This window comes from Dendrobates tinctorius, unplaced genomic scaffold (genome assembly GCF_039654945.1).
Source record: "Dendrobates tinctorius isolate UK_male_01 unplaced genomic scaffold, ASM3965494v1 ptg000184l, whole genome shotgun sequence".
Lineage (NCBI taxonomy): Eukaryota > Metazoa > Chordata > Amphibia > Anura > Dendrobatidae > Dendrobates > Dendrobates tinctorius.
The window spans coordinates 15151736-15165853 of NW_027361851.1; the positions used below are offsets into that span (position 1 = coordinate 15151736).

Here is a 14118-nt window from a genome sequence, read left to right on the forward strand (position 1 = left end):
CTCCAGTTGTTTCCTTCAAAGGTGTATGGATGACCCTGCTTATAATTTTTTTCTGGCTTTGCACTGTCATGTAGAGCCTTTATGAGTATATGAGTACCACAATTATACTTCCTTAATATTTGAATGAGGCCCTGCAGCTGTTGCCTTCATGGGTCTATGGATGACCCTGTTTATAATTTCTTTCTGGCTTTTTACTGTGTGCAGAGCCTTTATTAGTGTAGGAATACCACAAATACAGTTTCTTAATATTTGAATGACGCACTAGAGTTGGTGCCTTTAAGGGTCTATGGATGCAATTGCATGCAATTTTTGGCAGGCTTTGCAAGGTGTGCAAAGCTTTTATGAGTATAGGCGTACCACAACTACATTTTGTTCAGAATATTTAAATGAGGCACTACAGTTGTTGCCTTCAAGGCTATATGCATGACCCTGCTTGTAATTTTTGTCAGCAGCCTTTGCACTTCTTGCATAGCCTTTATGAGTCTAGGAGCACCACTACATGACAATTTAAACAGAATGTGTATGAGGCCCTCCTTTATGTCTAATACAGTGTGTATCTGTGTCCCTCTTCCATCTAATTTATGTCAGTTCTTGCTTCCTTCATAAATTATAGTGAAATCTCCCAATTTTATTAAAAATTTCAATTTTGGTTTACTTAAATTATTATTATTTGTTAAATCCTTTAAAATTTTGCTTTATATAAAACTCATTATGCAGGAAAGAATGTTTCTTAACATTTTTTTCCTGTAAGCTCCAATTTCTCTTCGATTTTGAATGTTTTATTGTCTGCCATTTAAAGTGTAGTAAAAGTGTGACACCATTGTTCTCAGCAGCAATCTGGGAGTCAGAGAGGCTTCCAGGTTTCTTCCTTATGCTGTTGTCCTTCCATTCAGAACTTTTTCCATCCATTTCAACATTTTCTCTGCTCCCCAGACCTCTGTGTAGGGTTTGCTGGAAAAATGCTCTGATTTCTAATTGACTAAAATATACTCGTTACTCGAAATGAGTATCTGAACATTAGGAATTGCTCCCTTCTTCCTTTTATAAAATTAGATTGTAGGCAGTTATGAGAATTTTTTGATCCCAATGGAGTAAACAGTAAAAACGATAACTAAAATTAAAATATGCTGATATATCTAAATGTTTACTGTATATATCTACAGCTATAAGTATAGACATACAGTATATTTAAGGATAGTTATTTTTACTGCTGTTAATTTATTATTAAAAAACCAGGTGTTTATTTTCCATTGTCATTTAGTGTTTGGCATGGAATTATTTGCATGTAGAGGGATATGGGAGACTGTTTTTAAGGGTATTAGTCATCAGCTAATTACCGTATTTATTACTCTAGTCTTGCGTTAAGAATGTCATAAGAAGTGTTGTATAATATCAAACTTTGTATCACAGCTTTCCTGGAGCAGCCTTCGAAGTGACTACCCTGCACTTAGCAGTGCTCAGCTCAACCACTTATTAAGGAACTATCATCTGGGAGTAGGACGATCACATCCAGTTTCCTGGGATTCCCCTGAGGAGGAAAAAAATGAGATCACAAACAGTGAGTTCACGGAGCTCAGTTTGAGTTTGCTCTTTGCCCTGAACTATTGATTTAATTTCCTTCTGACTGGATTTTTTCTTCAGTTTATTAGAAATATTGCATACAAAAGTACTTCTAGCTAAGATGTTGGAGAAATGTCGTTTGGAAGCAAATTTTCACAATTTTTTTTTCCATACTTACAATTGGTGGCAATTTTTTTTTTTTTTTGACGAGTTGGATATTTTAACAAAAGAGAAATAGAATTTGCACCCAATTATTGGGGTAGACATAGAGGATAGAGAAGTGAGTCATGAAAAGCAGGCGAGTAGTTGGTTTCATTTAACATGGGAAAGGGAAAAGGAAAGCTACTCCTGTTTCTGTACTTCCCAAAAAATTACCAAATTGGGTAGTAAAGCAAGGGTTTCAGTCTCAGACCCTAAATGGATAATACTCTTCCTTACAGGGAAGGATAATGTAGCTGTAATAAGACAGTTGGTAGTTATAGGTGATTCTATCAGGAAGATCTGGATAATTCTAATAATGCATAGCTTGTTAGAAATGCAACTGTTCATGAAACCTTGGTACAAGTGACTAGAGATGAGTGATCCTTTTAAGGATCAACTATGCTCATAGTCATTCAAACATAATCGAACACCATTGAATTCAATGGGAGGCAAAACCGAATGCATAGATAACACCTTCAGGAGGATACAAAAATTGCCAAAATAGCTCAAATTTTGGGTAGACATTAGGAAAAGTGACATCAATTGACCCATAAATTGTGCTTTAAATAAATAATTAAAATGAAAATTGATGTAGGTTCCCCTGTATTTTTGATAACCAGCCAAGCAAAACTGACAGCTGCAGGCTGCAACACTCAGCATTCAGTGTTAACAAGGCTTATTATCAAGAATAGAGGGGTCATCACGCTATGTTTTTTTAAAATTATTTAAATAATGTAAAAAAACACATGGTGTCTGCCCCAATTTACGAACAACCAGCCAGCCAAGCTAAAGCTGACAGCTGGGTGCTGGTATTCTAAGGCTGTTAAGTTGTCATAGATATTGGCCCCCCAGCCTAAAAAGAGCAGCCCACAGCAGCTCAGAAATGGTGCATCTTTTAGATGCACCAAATCTGGCTCTTTTCCCTGCTTTTCTCACTTGCCCTGGTGTGGTGGCAAATGGGCTGATAGTTGGGGGGGTTGATGTCACCTTTGTATTGATAAGTGACATCAAGCCCAGAGGTTAGTAATGGAGAAGCCTTTATGAGATACCACCATTACTAACCCCATAGTGATATTGTATAAAAAAATACAGCCATCAAAATAAAATCCTATAACTGAAAGAATGACAGACTCCTTTATTGACTGTAAATTAAACCATACTCATGTCATCGCCCAGTCCACTGATGCCATTGTCTCCTGTAACAGAAATAAAAAAATAAACAATATTCCTCACCACATAGGGCCTGGGACAGTGCTTGGACCAGCATTTCTAGCTCAAACATTGATCAGTAACAGGTGGATCAGTGACAGGTGTAGGCCTGGTGCCTTGAGAGCCCTGCCAAATTCAGGCAACACACATGAAGGAGACCCAACTTGGAGACCAAACATTTACAAAAATTAGGGGTAGACACCAGAAAAAATGGCATCAAATGATCCACAGTAGAAATTTGATAATGGCATAGTAGCAGTTAGCCAAGGACCATGCATGAAGTATCAGGGTCTAGGCCAGCATTTACAGCTTTTAATTTAAGATTTAATTAACTTGAGGTGGGTGAGGGACTGGTGTAGGCCTGCTGTGTTGGGAGCCCTGATACCTCATGTAACATCTCAAACTGCTTTTCTCCTCAGACACAGTCAGGTGGCACAAATATCAGCTTGGTAGACCACTAATGTTAGGAAAATGTAAGGATAGTAGCACAGGTAATTGACTAATAAATTCACCCACAATGGAAATTTGATATTGGCTGGACTAGCATTTAAAGCTTTGAATTTAAGTTTAAATTAAGAAGAGCTGAGTGAGTGACCAGTGTAAGCCTGCTGTGCTGGGAACCCTGATACCTCATGCAACAGCTCAAACTGCTTTTATGCTAAGCCACACTCAGGTGGCACAAATATCAGCTTTGTAGACTACAATTGTTAGAAATATTTAAGCATTGTAGCACAGGTAGTTGACTGAAAGTAAGAAAAAGTCTGCAGGTCTTTGAGCTCTACTGCTACAGGCAACATACATGAAGACAAAATTTGGAGTCCATGGAGACCAAGTTGGAGTCTCCACAATTTCAAAAAATTGTTTAGCACATCAGCAGCAGTAGCAACAGCAGGCTCAGAAGCAACAACAAAGGTGTCACAGCCTGCAATATTGCAAGATCAATGCAGCACACTAAAATCTACAAATCTACACCATTGCCTAGTCTGCCCAGTCTACTACTGTGGTGCAAAAGTAATTGAAGATTCATGACTTGTTCATCTTAATGAAAGTTAGGCAGTTTATACTTTCAGGGGACAGCCAGATACGCTTATCTGTCAGGACAAGCGAGCTCAGACCGCTGTTCCATTTTTGAAGACCAAAATACAAAAGGGTGCAAACCCCCCCAAATGGCATTAGTATTGAGCTTGAGATACTCGTGCAACATCCTCCCCAGTCATTCACAACGTGTCAGATGTGTGCTATGTTCTGCTAGTGCATGGTCTGGTCTAAGAAATGTGTGAATTGACTCACAGAAATTGCTGCTGCTAATGTTTTTGCATTGACAACTGAATCTTCCCAGGATTGGAAGTCTATAACTGTGATGCACACTATATGTCTGACTGCTGTCTTGGGGAAAACCACTCTTAAGATTGTCTACAAGGATGTTTTGATACTCCAGCATGCACACAAACCTTTCTGGGAGGAAAGCAACTGGCAGAATTTACTCTTGTACCATGGATCTGTAAGGAACAAACAGTTCATGGGATGCAGTGAGTAACCGGAGACATAGAAAGGGTTACAAGGATTTACTGAACAATCAATAACAAATAATACTCCACACAGGGAGGTAAAGGCAATGGCACAAGAATATACAAAATAAATGGGACACTTATTGGTTGCAGTTCTGGCAAGGGGAAGGCTGGAAAATATCCCAGCGGAGTCTCCAATGAGGCACAAAGTCTCTGACTACTATGGAGAAACGAGTAACACTGCGGCCTGACAGTGCCGATGGATGCAGTCCTGCTTGTCTTGGGTACGCTGGCATGTGGAAACAGTCCTTTAAGTTGATGCCTCAGAAATGCACTGGCATGAGTCAGGAGCATGTGTACCAGACGCAACAGCCCGTGGTCTTTCGGAGTAGTCTCTAAGCAGTTGATCCGGTATCTTGGGTAAAACAGGGGTATCCAATGGTGCGGGTACAGACGGTAACTTAATAGCGTCATGAGAAGTCTCAAGGTCAGCACATGAAGGTCTGCAAAAAGTGGAGTTGTCAGTATAAGCAGCGGAGAGGGAGTCAACCGTCTCCTGTCGCCTTCCTGCCAAGTCTGCCCCGTTCCCACACTTTGGTTTCCTTTTGTACCCCGCGCACCCTGCTGTCTGACAGAAAGGTCTCTCCCTCTGAGAGGAAATCTCTCCCACCAACAGTGGTGACAGCCCGGATAGTTCTGGTCTTAAAGGGCATCGCAAACCGCTGACTCCAACCTGACTCATCTTCTTACACCCCCCACTCTTTTCACTCGCCATTCCATGGGTGAGGCATCTGGAGCACAACTGGAGAGTTTATTTACAGGTTCAGCGGTTTGCCGCCAAATTAATTGATCTTGATTGTACCGAATGGGTGGCTGTCCAGCCATTGTTCGTTCGGAGTGACATAGATTGGAAGGAATAGTGGAGTCTTCTGGTGGAGGCAAAGCTGAATCTGCATCTGCCGTAACGCTTGCTTCAGGAGTCTCAGGACCCTGATCTGTAGATGTATCTCCAGATGGTTGCTCGAGATTTTCCGCTTCTTCTTCCTCCACAGCCACAGGAGGTAACTCTTCAGAAACTTTGGGAGTTTCTCCTCTCTGTATGGGATCTTCCAAGAGGCATGGCCTGAGCATATTCCTATGGACCACCCTAGTGGGTGCATTCACTTATCCTTCTGGAAAGATCTCATATACAGGTCCTTCCACATCGACCAGACGTTTCACTCTGTATGGCCTACTCTCCCACCGATTTTCCAGTTTGTCATGGGAACGCTTTTCCCTCACCAGTACTCGATCACCCACCTGAAGTTCTGTCCCCGCCCGGAGAGAAAGCTTCTCAACGTGCTCCAGCTCCCGGAGCCATTTCAGCACCAGACGATGTAAGGTCTGTAGACGGTGATGATGTTCTCAGACTCAGGTAGACACCCCCGTCCGTGGGTAGCCCTCCCCTGGATCCATTTCCAGCTACGTGACTTCTTTCCCTGTTTGGCCAAACAATAAGGAGTAAGGCGTGTGACCCGTGGTTTGATGGACTCGATTGTAATAGATCCACACAAGTTCAGAGACTTATTCTGGTCACCTAGCCTTTCTATCATCTTCAAGAGTTATTAGCATCTGAATCAAGGTGTGGTTGAATCATTCACAGGCCCCTTTTCCTGAGGATGATATGGTGTGGTATGTGACCTGTCGAATTGGTAGATCCGCTGCAATTCATCCATCACTTTGCCTAAGAAACAAACTCCTTGATCCGAATGGATCCCTTGTGGGCATCCATACACCTGAATGAAGTGTTTGCAGATAGGATATGCGGCAGTTTCAGCCGTCTGATCCCGGGTGGGTGTCACCACCGCAAATTTCGTGAAATGATCTACCATCACTAATGAAACAGGAAAGATATATATCTTTGTACTGTGTTAGCCAGTAGATAGAAGAATATTTAGTATTGAGAGTCCTCAGTGGTTGATACCTTTTAATGACTAACTGAAAAGATTAAGGACTCTCAATTCTAAATATTCTTCTAACATCACTAGGAAGTGGTCATATCCTTGATGAGCTGGCCCGATCGTAAATTTGTCGACTGTCAATAGTTCTAGGAGAGCAGAGGTTACTATCGTCTGCACAGGAGCTATTTGTTCTGGGGACTTGGCCAATTCACAGGCCCAACAGAGTCTATAAGCTTCCTCGACCGCTGCTCTCAGCCGAGGGTGGTAAACGAACCGTTGGAGCCATTGAAACATTTTTCAAGGCCAAAGTAAGCCCCTTTTTCATGAGCCTCGGTGGCCAGAGTAGACAGTACTGTCTCCTTTATCACCACCTGCCAGGAAGCCCCCAGTTCTCCCCGAAGTTGAACCTTCCGTTATAACAGTCCATTTCTCATCTGCAGGTGCTCCCACTGCCAGAGGATCTTCAATGCTTCTGAAGTCAGAGCACTACACTACTCTGGACTAGGCAGCTTCTCCACTGTTACCCAGAGTCTGAACAGAGCGAGTTCACCGTCCTCCTACTGCAATTGGACCCATTCATCCCCAGATCTTCCCAATACCCCTTCATGACCGAGGGTCTGTATTTGGTCCAGTGTGGCCGCCACCGTCCCAGCGGTCCTTTGGAATCGGGGGACGTCTTCTCCTTCTAGCAATTCATCTCTACTCTCCTCCAGTGGTGTATGTCTTGCTCTACAGTAGTCAGGGGAATCAGGGTGTGTGTTCTCTGCCCCCCTCTTGATGGCGATTCGGTACCGGAACTTTGCCATCCGTGCCACCCAGCGCTGTTCCAAGGCCCCCAGCTTGGCGTTCTCCAGGTGTGCCAACGGGTTATTATCGGTATGTACTAGCACCTCTGAGCCAGGTATTCTGCAAATCTCACCGTCATAGCCCACACCAACGCCAGCAGCTCTAACTTGAAGGAGCTGTAATTGTCCAGGTTGCATTCGGAATCGTGAAGGGACCGACTAGCATAGGCGTTAATCCTTTCTCTTCAGTCCAGCACCTGCGACAACACAGCTCCAAGTCCGTGCAAGCTGCTATCAGTGTGAAAAATGAACGGTATAGAGAAGTCCGCATAAGCCAGTACATCGGTCAGCGCTTTTCTTTTAGCTCACAGAACACCTTCTCCTGACTTTCTTCTCAGCGAATAGATTGACCCTTGGCATTCGGGGTTACTCCCTTCAGGAGTTCGAGCAACAGTTGCACCACTCAAGTGCGACGGTAGTATCCTATTAATCCCAGGAATGCACATACATCCTTCACGTTCTCTGGAGTCTGCCAGTCTCTGATCACTGCAATCTTCTCCTGTGAAGGCCTCACTCCCTCGGTGGAAATAGTATGACCCAGGTACTCGATCTGAGTCCAGAACAAGTGACGTTTTTGGTGTTTCACTTTCAGCCCATACTTCTGTAGATGGCTCAGCACTTGCTCTAGTCTCCGTAGATAGTCTTCAAATGAGGTAGTTTACACGATGATGTCATCCAGGTATATAAGGGTGGCCTCAAAGTTCAAACCACCTAGACACCTCTCCGTCAACTATTGGAACGTACCTTGACAAGCCAGAGCTGGTATGTCACTCTCCACAAGGCAAAACCTTACCCCTTAGACCTCAGTCCAGAGCTTCTCACCTAGCCAAATCAGTTCTCATACTTTGCACTGACAAAGGCCAATAGCCCCTAAACACCGTGTCTGCAAATTGAGATTCTGATTTGGCTTTTATCTTAAGTCATATTATAAGACTCGTTAAAGGGTTGATTGTGACTTGTAGGATCGCTACTACCAACAGGTGGTGCTATAGAGTTCAAGTCCTCTTCCTCTCTGAAGAGGCAATTTGCATATTATTTTCCCAGAGGAGCACTGCATGGTGAATAAGCCTCCTTACCTTGACAAGCCAGAGCTGGTGTGTCACTCTCCACAAGGAGAAACCTTACACCTTAGATCACAGGATAAGTTCACTTTCATCCCCAGCTCTAGCGCAGGAGCAATCTCTCTGCACTGTGACACTGAGCAAATGGTGCCAGCAAAACAAGATGTCCACTTTTTATATTGTCAGGAACATGTGACTTTGGCAGCCAATCACAGAAAACCTTGCGTTATGACGTTGTGAATACTTTCTGCACCCTGATTGGTTGCCAGAATCAACAAACATAAAGTTAAGAGAAAAAAAAAGTGCACCGCTGCTGTAACTTCTCTACATGCTCCTCTGACCTAGACACACCCCTTTCCCTCATCAAATTCGTCCCCCCACCCCTCCTCGCTTGGAGTAAAAATGGTTGTGAAAGCGAGCACAAATCCGAACGTGCTACATTTGTGCAGAATTTGAGATTGTCGAACGTTTTCTGAACACGTTCGCTGATCTCTACTCTTGAGGCCCCTTCCATCTCTAAAATTTTATCATTCTGTCATTCTATGAGAGCCTCTGGAGACTCCAAAGACAGCCAGACTAGAACAGAAAAATGAATTAATCCAAGTAAGTCAAACAGTCCATGGAGGTCCTAATGTTTCTTCAGGAGATTGGATGTGTCCCCTTTGTGTACAATAAGCAGGAAAAGATGTCCTTATCTATACGACTCATTAGATTCTTTAATTTTGACCTGGAGAGGTTGCAGCATGCGCTGCATAGATAAAGTACAACTTGAGACATCTGAGAACAGCTTCACCTCAGCCCAATCCATACTCACAGGCCCATGAAGCCATGTCTTTTGCATATTATTTTTATTATCAGTATAGTAGTGCTAGCGACGTAGTACATCTCTAGGAGTTGAGGAGGCCTTAGAGTTAGGTAGAGTTGGAGAATCAACAGATCCTGTCAAACTTGTAGGATGCTTCTAAAGGTCTGTCAGAGATTACATTGAAAATGACCATTACTCTTTCATGTAGATGCTCCTAAGGCCAGCATTGCGGGATACCTTTCAGTTTCATATTATTCCGCCTGCCTCTATTTTCCTGATCATTCAAAAGCAATGCAAAGTACTTTAATTGAGTACTGGATATCTCTTAATCCTTCTCCAAGGTAGTAACTCTTTTTGTTAGGGCCTCATGTGCAAGCTCAAATGCAGAAATTTTATTATCAAAAAGACCCCGATTTATCATGAATAACATTAAGGAATTGCTGCTGGGATAGCTCAATTCTTGACACAATGGAGTCTAGGCAATTTTTTGTGGGGAGAGCCATGATTAACCTCCTTAGCATTTGGAACTCCTGTTGCAGACTTTGTGGGGGAGGAGAAAGACTGGACAACTGCCCCCTTGTATTGAGATATCACCCATAAGAAGATCCCCAGAAGACATACCAAATAGAGTAATTGTAGGATGAAGCAAAGTTTGTGATTCTCCCTTCATCTGTTGCAAGCAGCACAGGAGTTGTGAACGCTATCTCTGACTCACGCTGAGCTGCCCGCGCCATCTGCCTCCGAGTGGGATGAAGTCAGAGCTACTGAAGAAAGGAACCCCTCCATTCTTCTGAGCATTCTCAATGTTAAAGGTGAGGAGACCAAGGTAGATATGGACAATACTCTCCTTTTTCTGACATCATCGGATTACAGCACTAGCAGAAGAGGTAAATATCACAGTGGACAGAGGAACTCCAGAAAAACTCAACCTCTCTCCTCCATGGCCAGACTACGACCCCTAAGTTCCTTTTTTATTCCAAGGCAATTTATCTGCTGTGTTTTTCTGCAACTGAACCAAAATATCAAATAGCTATCTTCTCTGGTTATTGTTTATTTATCTGTTTCTTTTTATTTCTCTATTCTTGTGATATGATTCTAGAGCAGATTTGATGCAGCATTTTTCTACATTTTTATAGCAGAAACACTGGGATTTGGCGCTTAAAGGTTAACTGTACTTTCAAGTAACTTTTCAAAATAAGATGTCCTCTTTTAGGAATTATAACATTTCTGGCCATTATGTCCATTATTTGACTTACACCTTGTATTCTCACCAGTTTTCTCTTCAGAACGCTATCTGTAACTTGCAATTCACTGTTTGTTGGGACAGGAGACTAGATTCTGTCATTTCTCCAATGTCTATGCACAGAGAGGAAAATGCCTGCTCTTTATTCACTTTTAGCTCACATAGACAAGTTGCAGCAACAAGGAATACATTGCACAGCAGAGCTCAGCTGTCTTGATCTGAATCAAGCTCTGATCTGAGATAAAACACTTGCTATAGAGCTTTGCATGATGTTTTTATGTCTTTACATTTCCCTGCTCCTTACCCTTCCCTCTCTATAGATGATAATGAGTCCATTATCATGCATGACACCTTCAGCTGTCTCCTCTGATCAAGTGTGACGACTCCTGGAATGGACCCTCTGGGTCGTGGCACCAACCCTCCCAGGGCGAGCTGACCTAGTGAGGACCACCCCCTATACAGGGAGTGTCAGGGGCAAGCCCAAGGGGGTAAGGTACCACGACTGCTGGCACCAGGTGGCCAGCTCACAGGAGACACGAGTGAGTGTGTCTGCAGGAAAGTGTAAAGCGTGGACATGGGAGTGCGCTAGATACAGGATAGTGCCAGACGGGTACACGAGAGCACGTATGGCGTGCAGCGACTAGTACATCTGGGTGTGAGCAAAGCAGGATGCATGCAAAGGAGCACGTCAGAGTACTGAGTTAGGTAGCAGGTTGCCAGGAGGTGCAACAGAGTACAGGAACAGAGTGTGTGCCAGGAGGCACAACTGAGCATAAGACAGAGCACAAGATCAGAGCGTGTGCCAGGAGACACAACTAAGCATAAGACAGAGCACAGGATCAGAGTGTGTGCCAGGAGGCACAACAGAGTACTAGGCAGAGTGCAGGATCAGAGTGTGTGCCAGGAGGCACAGCGGAGTACAAGTCGGAGTGCAGGATCAGCGCGTGTGCCAGGAGGCACAACCGAGTACAAGGCAGAGTGCAGGTTCAGAGCAGCAGCGGCACCTCCCATAGGAAGAGGTAGCCTGATATAGCACATGATCACTAGGACTTCCGGGTCAAGTCCTCCAATACCATAGAGAGGACAGGCCTGGAGACAGAGCTGAGAAGAGCGTGCGTGCGCACACAGAACATGGTGCAAACATGAACCTAAGTACGAGAGGTGTGCGTGCGCACCCGACGGGACCCCCGGAGCGGCCGTGGCTCTGGAAGAGGTGACGTCGGGACCGAGGTCCCGCCCCCAGGTGAGCGCAGCGTGACAGGCGGCGTGACATCATGATGGACTTGAGCTGCTTTTTCACAGCTCAGGAGGATAGGGGTGAGGGTAAGCAGTGTCTGATGAGTGGGGAAGGAAGCTAATTTATCTCATAAGACATATTAGGAAGTTTCTTATAATCGCCCGTGCTATTGATTTATGCAAAGCTTGTTGAAAGTACTCCTCTGGCTTTTTTTCCATGCATTTTTTAAACTACCCTTAGTAGCCTATAAGGAAAAATGCATCGTAAAATGTCTGGTTCATATAAGCTTTCAAGAAATCATATACACTGTGCTTGAAATGTTTACGGCAGCATTTGTGCCATGTGAGAACACAGCCTGAATGTTCTGATGTTTTTTTTTTAAAGTTCTTACAGTAAACAGGCTTCAAAATAGGACATAAATGAATATCACCTGTTAGTTTTACAACGAGTAACCTACTTTTTTTGTTCACAGCAGATATTTTTGAGAGCTTTACTGATCATCCTCCGTTGATTCTGCCTTGCGACAACTTCCGCATGCAACTTTCCCAGCCCATGGCTAGTGATGCCTTTCACAAGCAGTTGTGTCAGCTTAGACGATTTGTTTGGGACCTTGAGCAAAAATCGCTGCCAGCCAACCAGAGATCTTTATTCCGAGTGGAGAACAGCCAGTAACAAAGTTCAACAAATCCACTATTTTCAAGAGTGCAAACAAAACAATATAATTTTCAATATAGAACTGACTTATGAATTATCAGTCTTTATTCGAATATATCAGTCTATTCAGGTAATAATGGACAGTGGTAACTATATGTGTTCTGTTACTTACATTTTGGAATGAAACTATATACTGTATATACATACAATTAGGGTGTTCTGCAGTTGTGAAGTTCTGCATGTCTTCTCATGCTATTATTTCACAAGATATCATTTATCATAGAATCATAGAATGGTAGAGTTGGAAGGGACCTCCTAGGCCATCTGGTCCAACCCCCTGCTCAAAGCAGGATTCGCTAAATCATTCCAGACAGATGTCTGTCCAGCCTCTGTTTGAAGACTTCCATTGAAGGAGAACTCACCACCTCTCGTGGCAGCCTGTTCCACTCATTAATCACTCTGTCAAAAAGTTTTTTCTAATATCTAATCTGTGTCTCCTCCCATTCAGTTTCATCCCATTGCTTCTAGTCTTTCCTTGTGCAAATGAGAATAAAGATGATCCTTCTACAATGTGACAGCCCTTGAGATATTTGTAGACAGCTATTAAGTCTCCTCTCAGTCTTCTCTTCTAGGGAAGGTCGGACAAGATACTCAGTTACTGTATGCTCTTATATTAATTTATAGCTTTGCTCTTGCCACAATACAACTTAAACCTTGTTCTTTTCTATTGTGCTTACTTAAAATGTATTTTTAGATGTTTCCAGATAAAAAAAAATGGTCAAATGTAGACTTGTGATACAATAAAATGCCAGGGAGAAAAGTATACATTTTTATATGCTCTTTAGATTTGTATAAAAAAGCACAAACTGAAAACTGTTATTAATAAAATATATAAATAAAATATAAAATATTAAAATTATGCTGTTTCCTTTATTCAGGTACTTACTTATTTTCATCTTATAACAGCCACAATGGGAGGGATTACAGTCACTTTAACATTAACCCCTTCGCGACCCAGCCTGTTTTCACCTTTCTGACCCTGCCAACTTTTACAATTCTGACCACTGTCCTTTTATGAGGCAATAACTCTGGAACGCTTCAACGTATCCCACTGATTCTGAGGTTTTTTTCTTGTGACATATTGTACTTTATGATAGCAGTAAAATTTATTCGATATGACTTGCATTTATTTGTGGAAAAAACAGAAATTTGGCAAAAATGTCACAATTTTCTAACTTTTAATTTTTATGCCCTTAAATCAGAGCGTCATATCGCACAAAATAGTTAATAAATAACATTTCTCACATGTCTACATCAGCACAATTTTGGAACCAAATTTTTTTCTTTGTTACGAAGTTATAAGGGTTAAAAGCTGACCAGCGATTTCTTATTTTTTCAACAAATTTTACAAAACCATTTTTTTAGAGACCACCTCACATTTGAAGTGACTTTGAGGGGCCTATATGACAGAGTATGCCCAAAAGTGATACCACTCTAAAAACTGCACCCCTCGAGGTGCTCAAAACCACATTCAAGCAGTTTATTAACCCTTCAGGTGCTTCACAGGAATTTTTAGAATGTGGAAGGAAAAAATAAACATTTACTTTTCTTTCACAAAAATTTTCATTTAGACCTAATTTTTTTTACTTTCACAAGGGTAACAGGAGAAAATGGACCATACATTTTGTTGTGCAATTTCTCCTGAGCATGATACCCCATATGTGGGAGAAATCTTCTGTTTGGGCGTATGGCAGGGCTCGGAAAGGAAGGAGCGGCATTTGACTTTTTGAATGTAAAATTTGATGGAATAATTAGCATTCACCATGTCGAGTTTGAAGAGCCCCTGATGTGCCTA

General features: G+C 42.5%; 1 protein-coding gene across 3 annotated transcripts in view; it reads left to right on the top strand.

Annotated features, from left to right (window-relative positions):
* Positions 1-13173, top strand: part of RASIP1 (Ras interacting protein 1) — a 452478-nt gene extending 439305 nt beyond the window's left edge. For 2 of the 3 annotated variants that reach the window (XM_073552118.1, XM_073552120.1), the window contains exons 11-12: positions 1411-1558; positions 12082-13173. In XM_073552118.1, the coding sequence (XP_073408219.1) occupies positions 1411-1558; positions 12082-12281 (348 nt within the window). In that variant the 3' untranslated portion in view covers positions 12282-13173. The remainder of the gene's footprint in view (positions 1-1410; positions 1559-12081) is intronic. The other variant, XM_073552119.1, reaches the window with a different exon arrangement.
* The last annotated feature ends 945 nt before the right edge of the window (positions 13174-14118 follow it).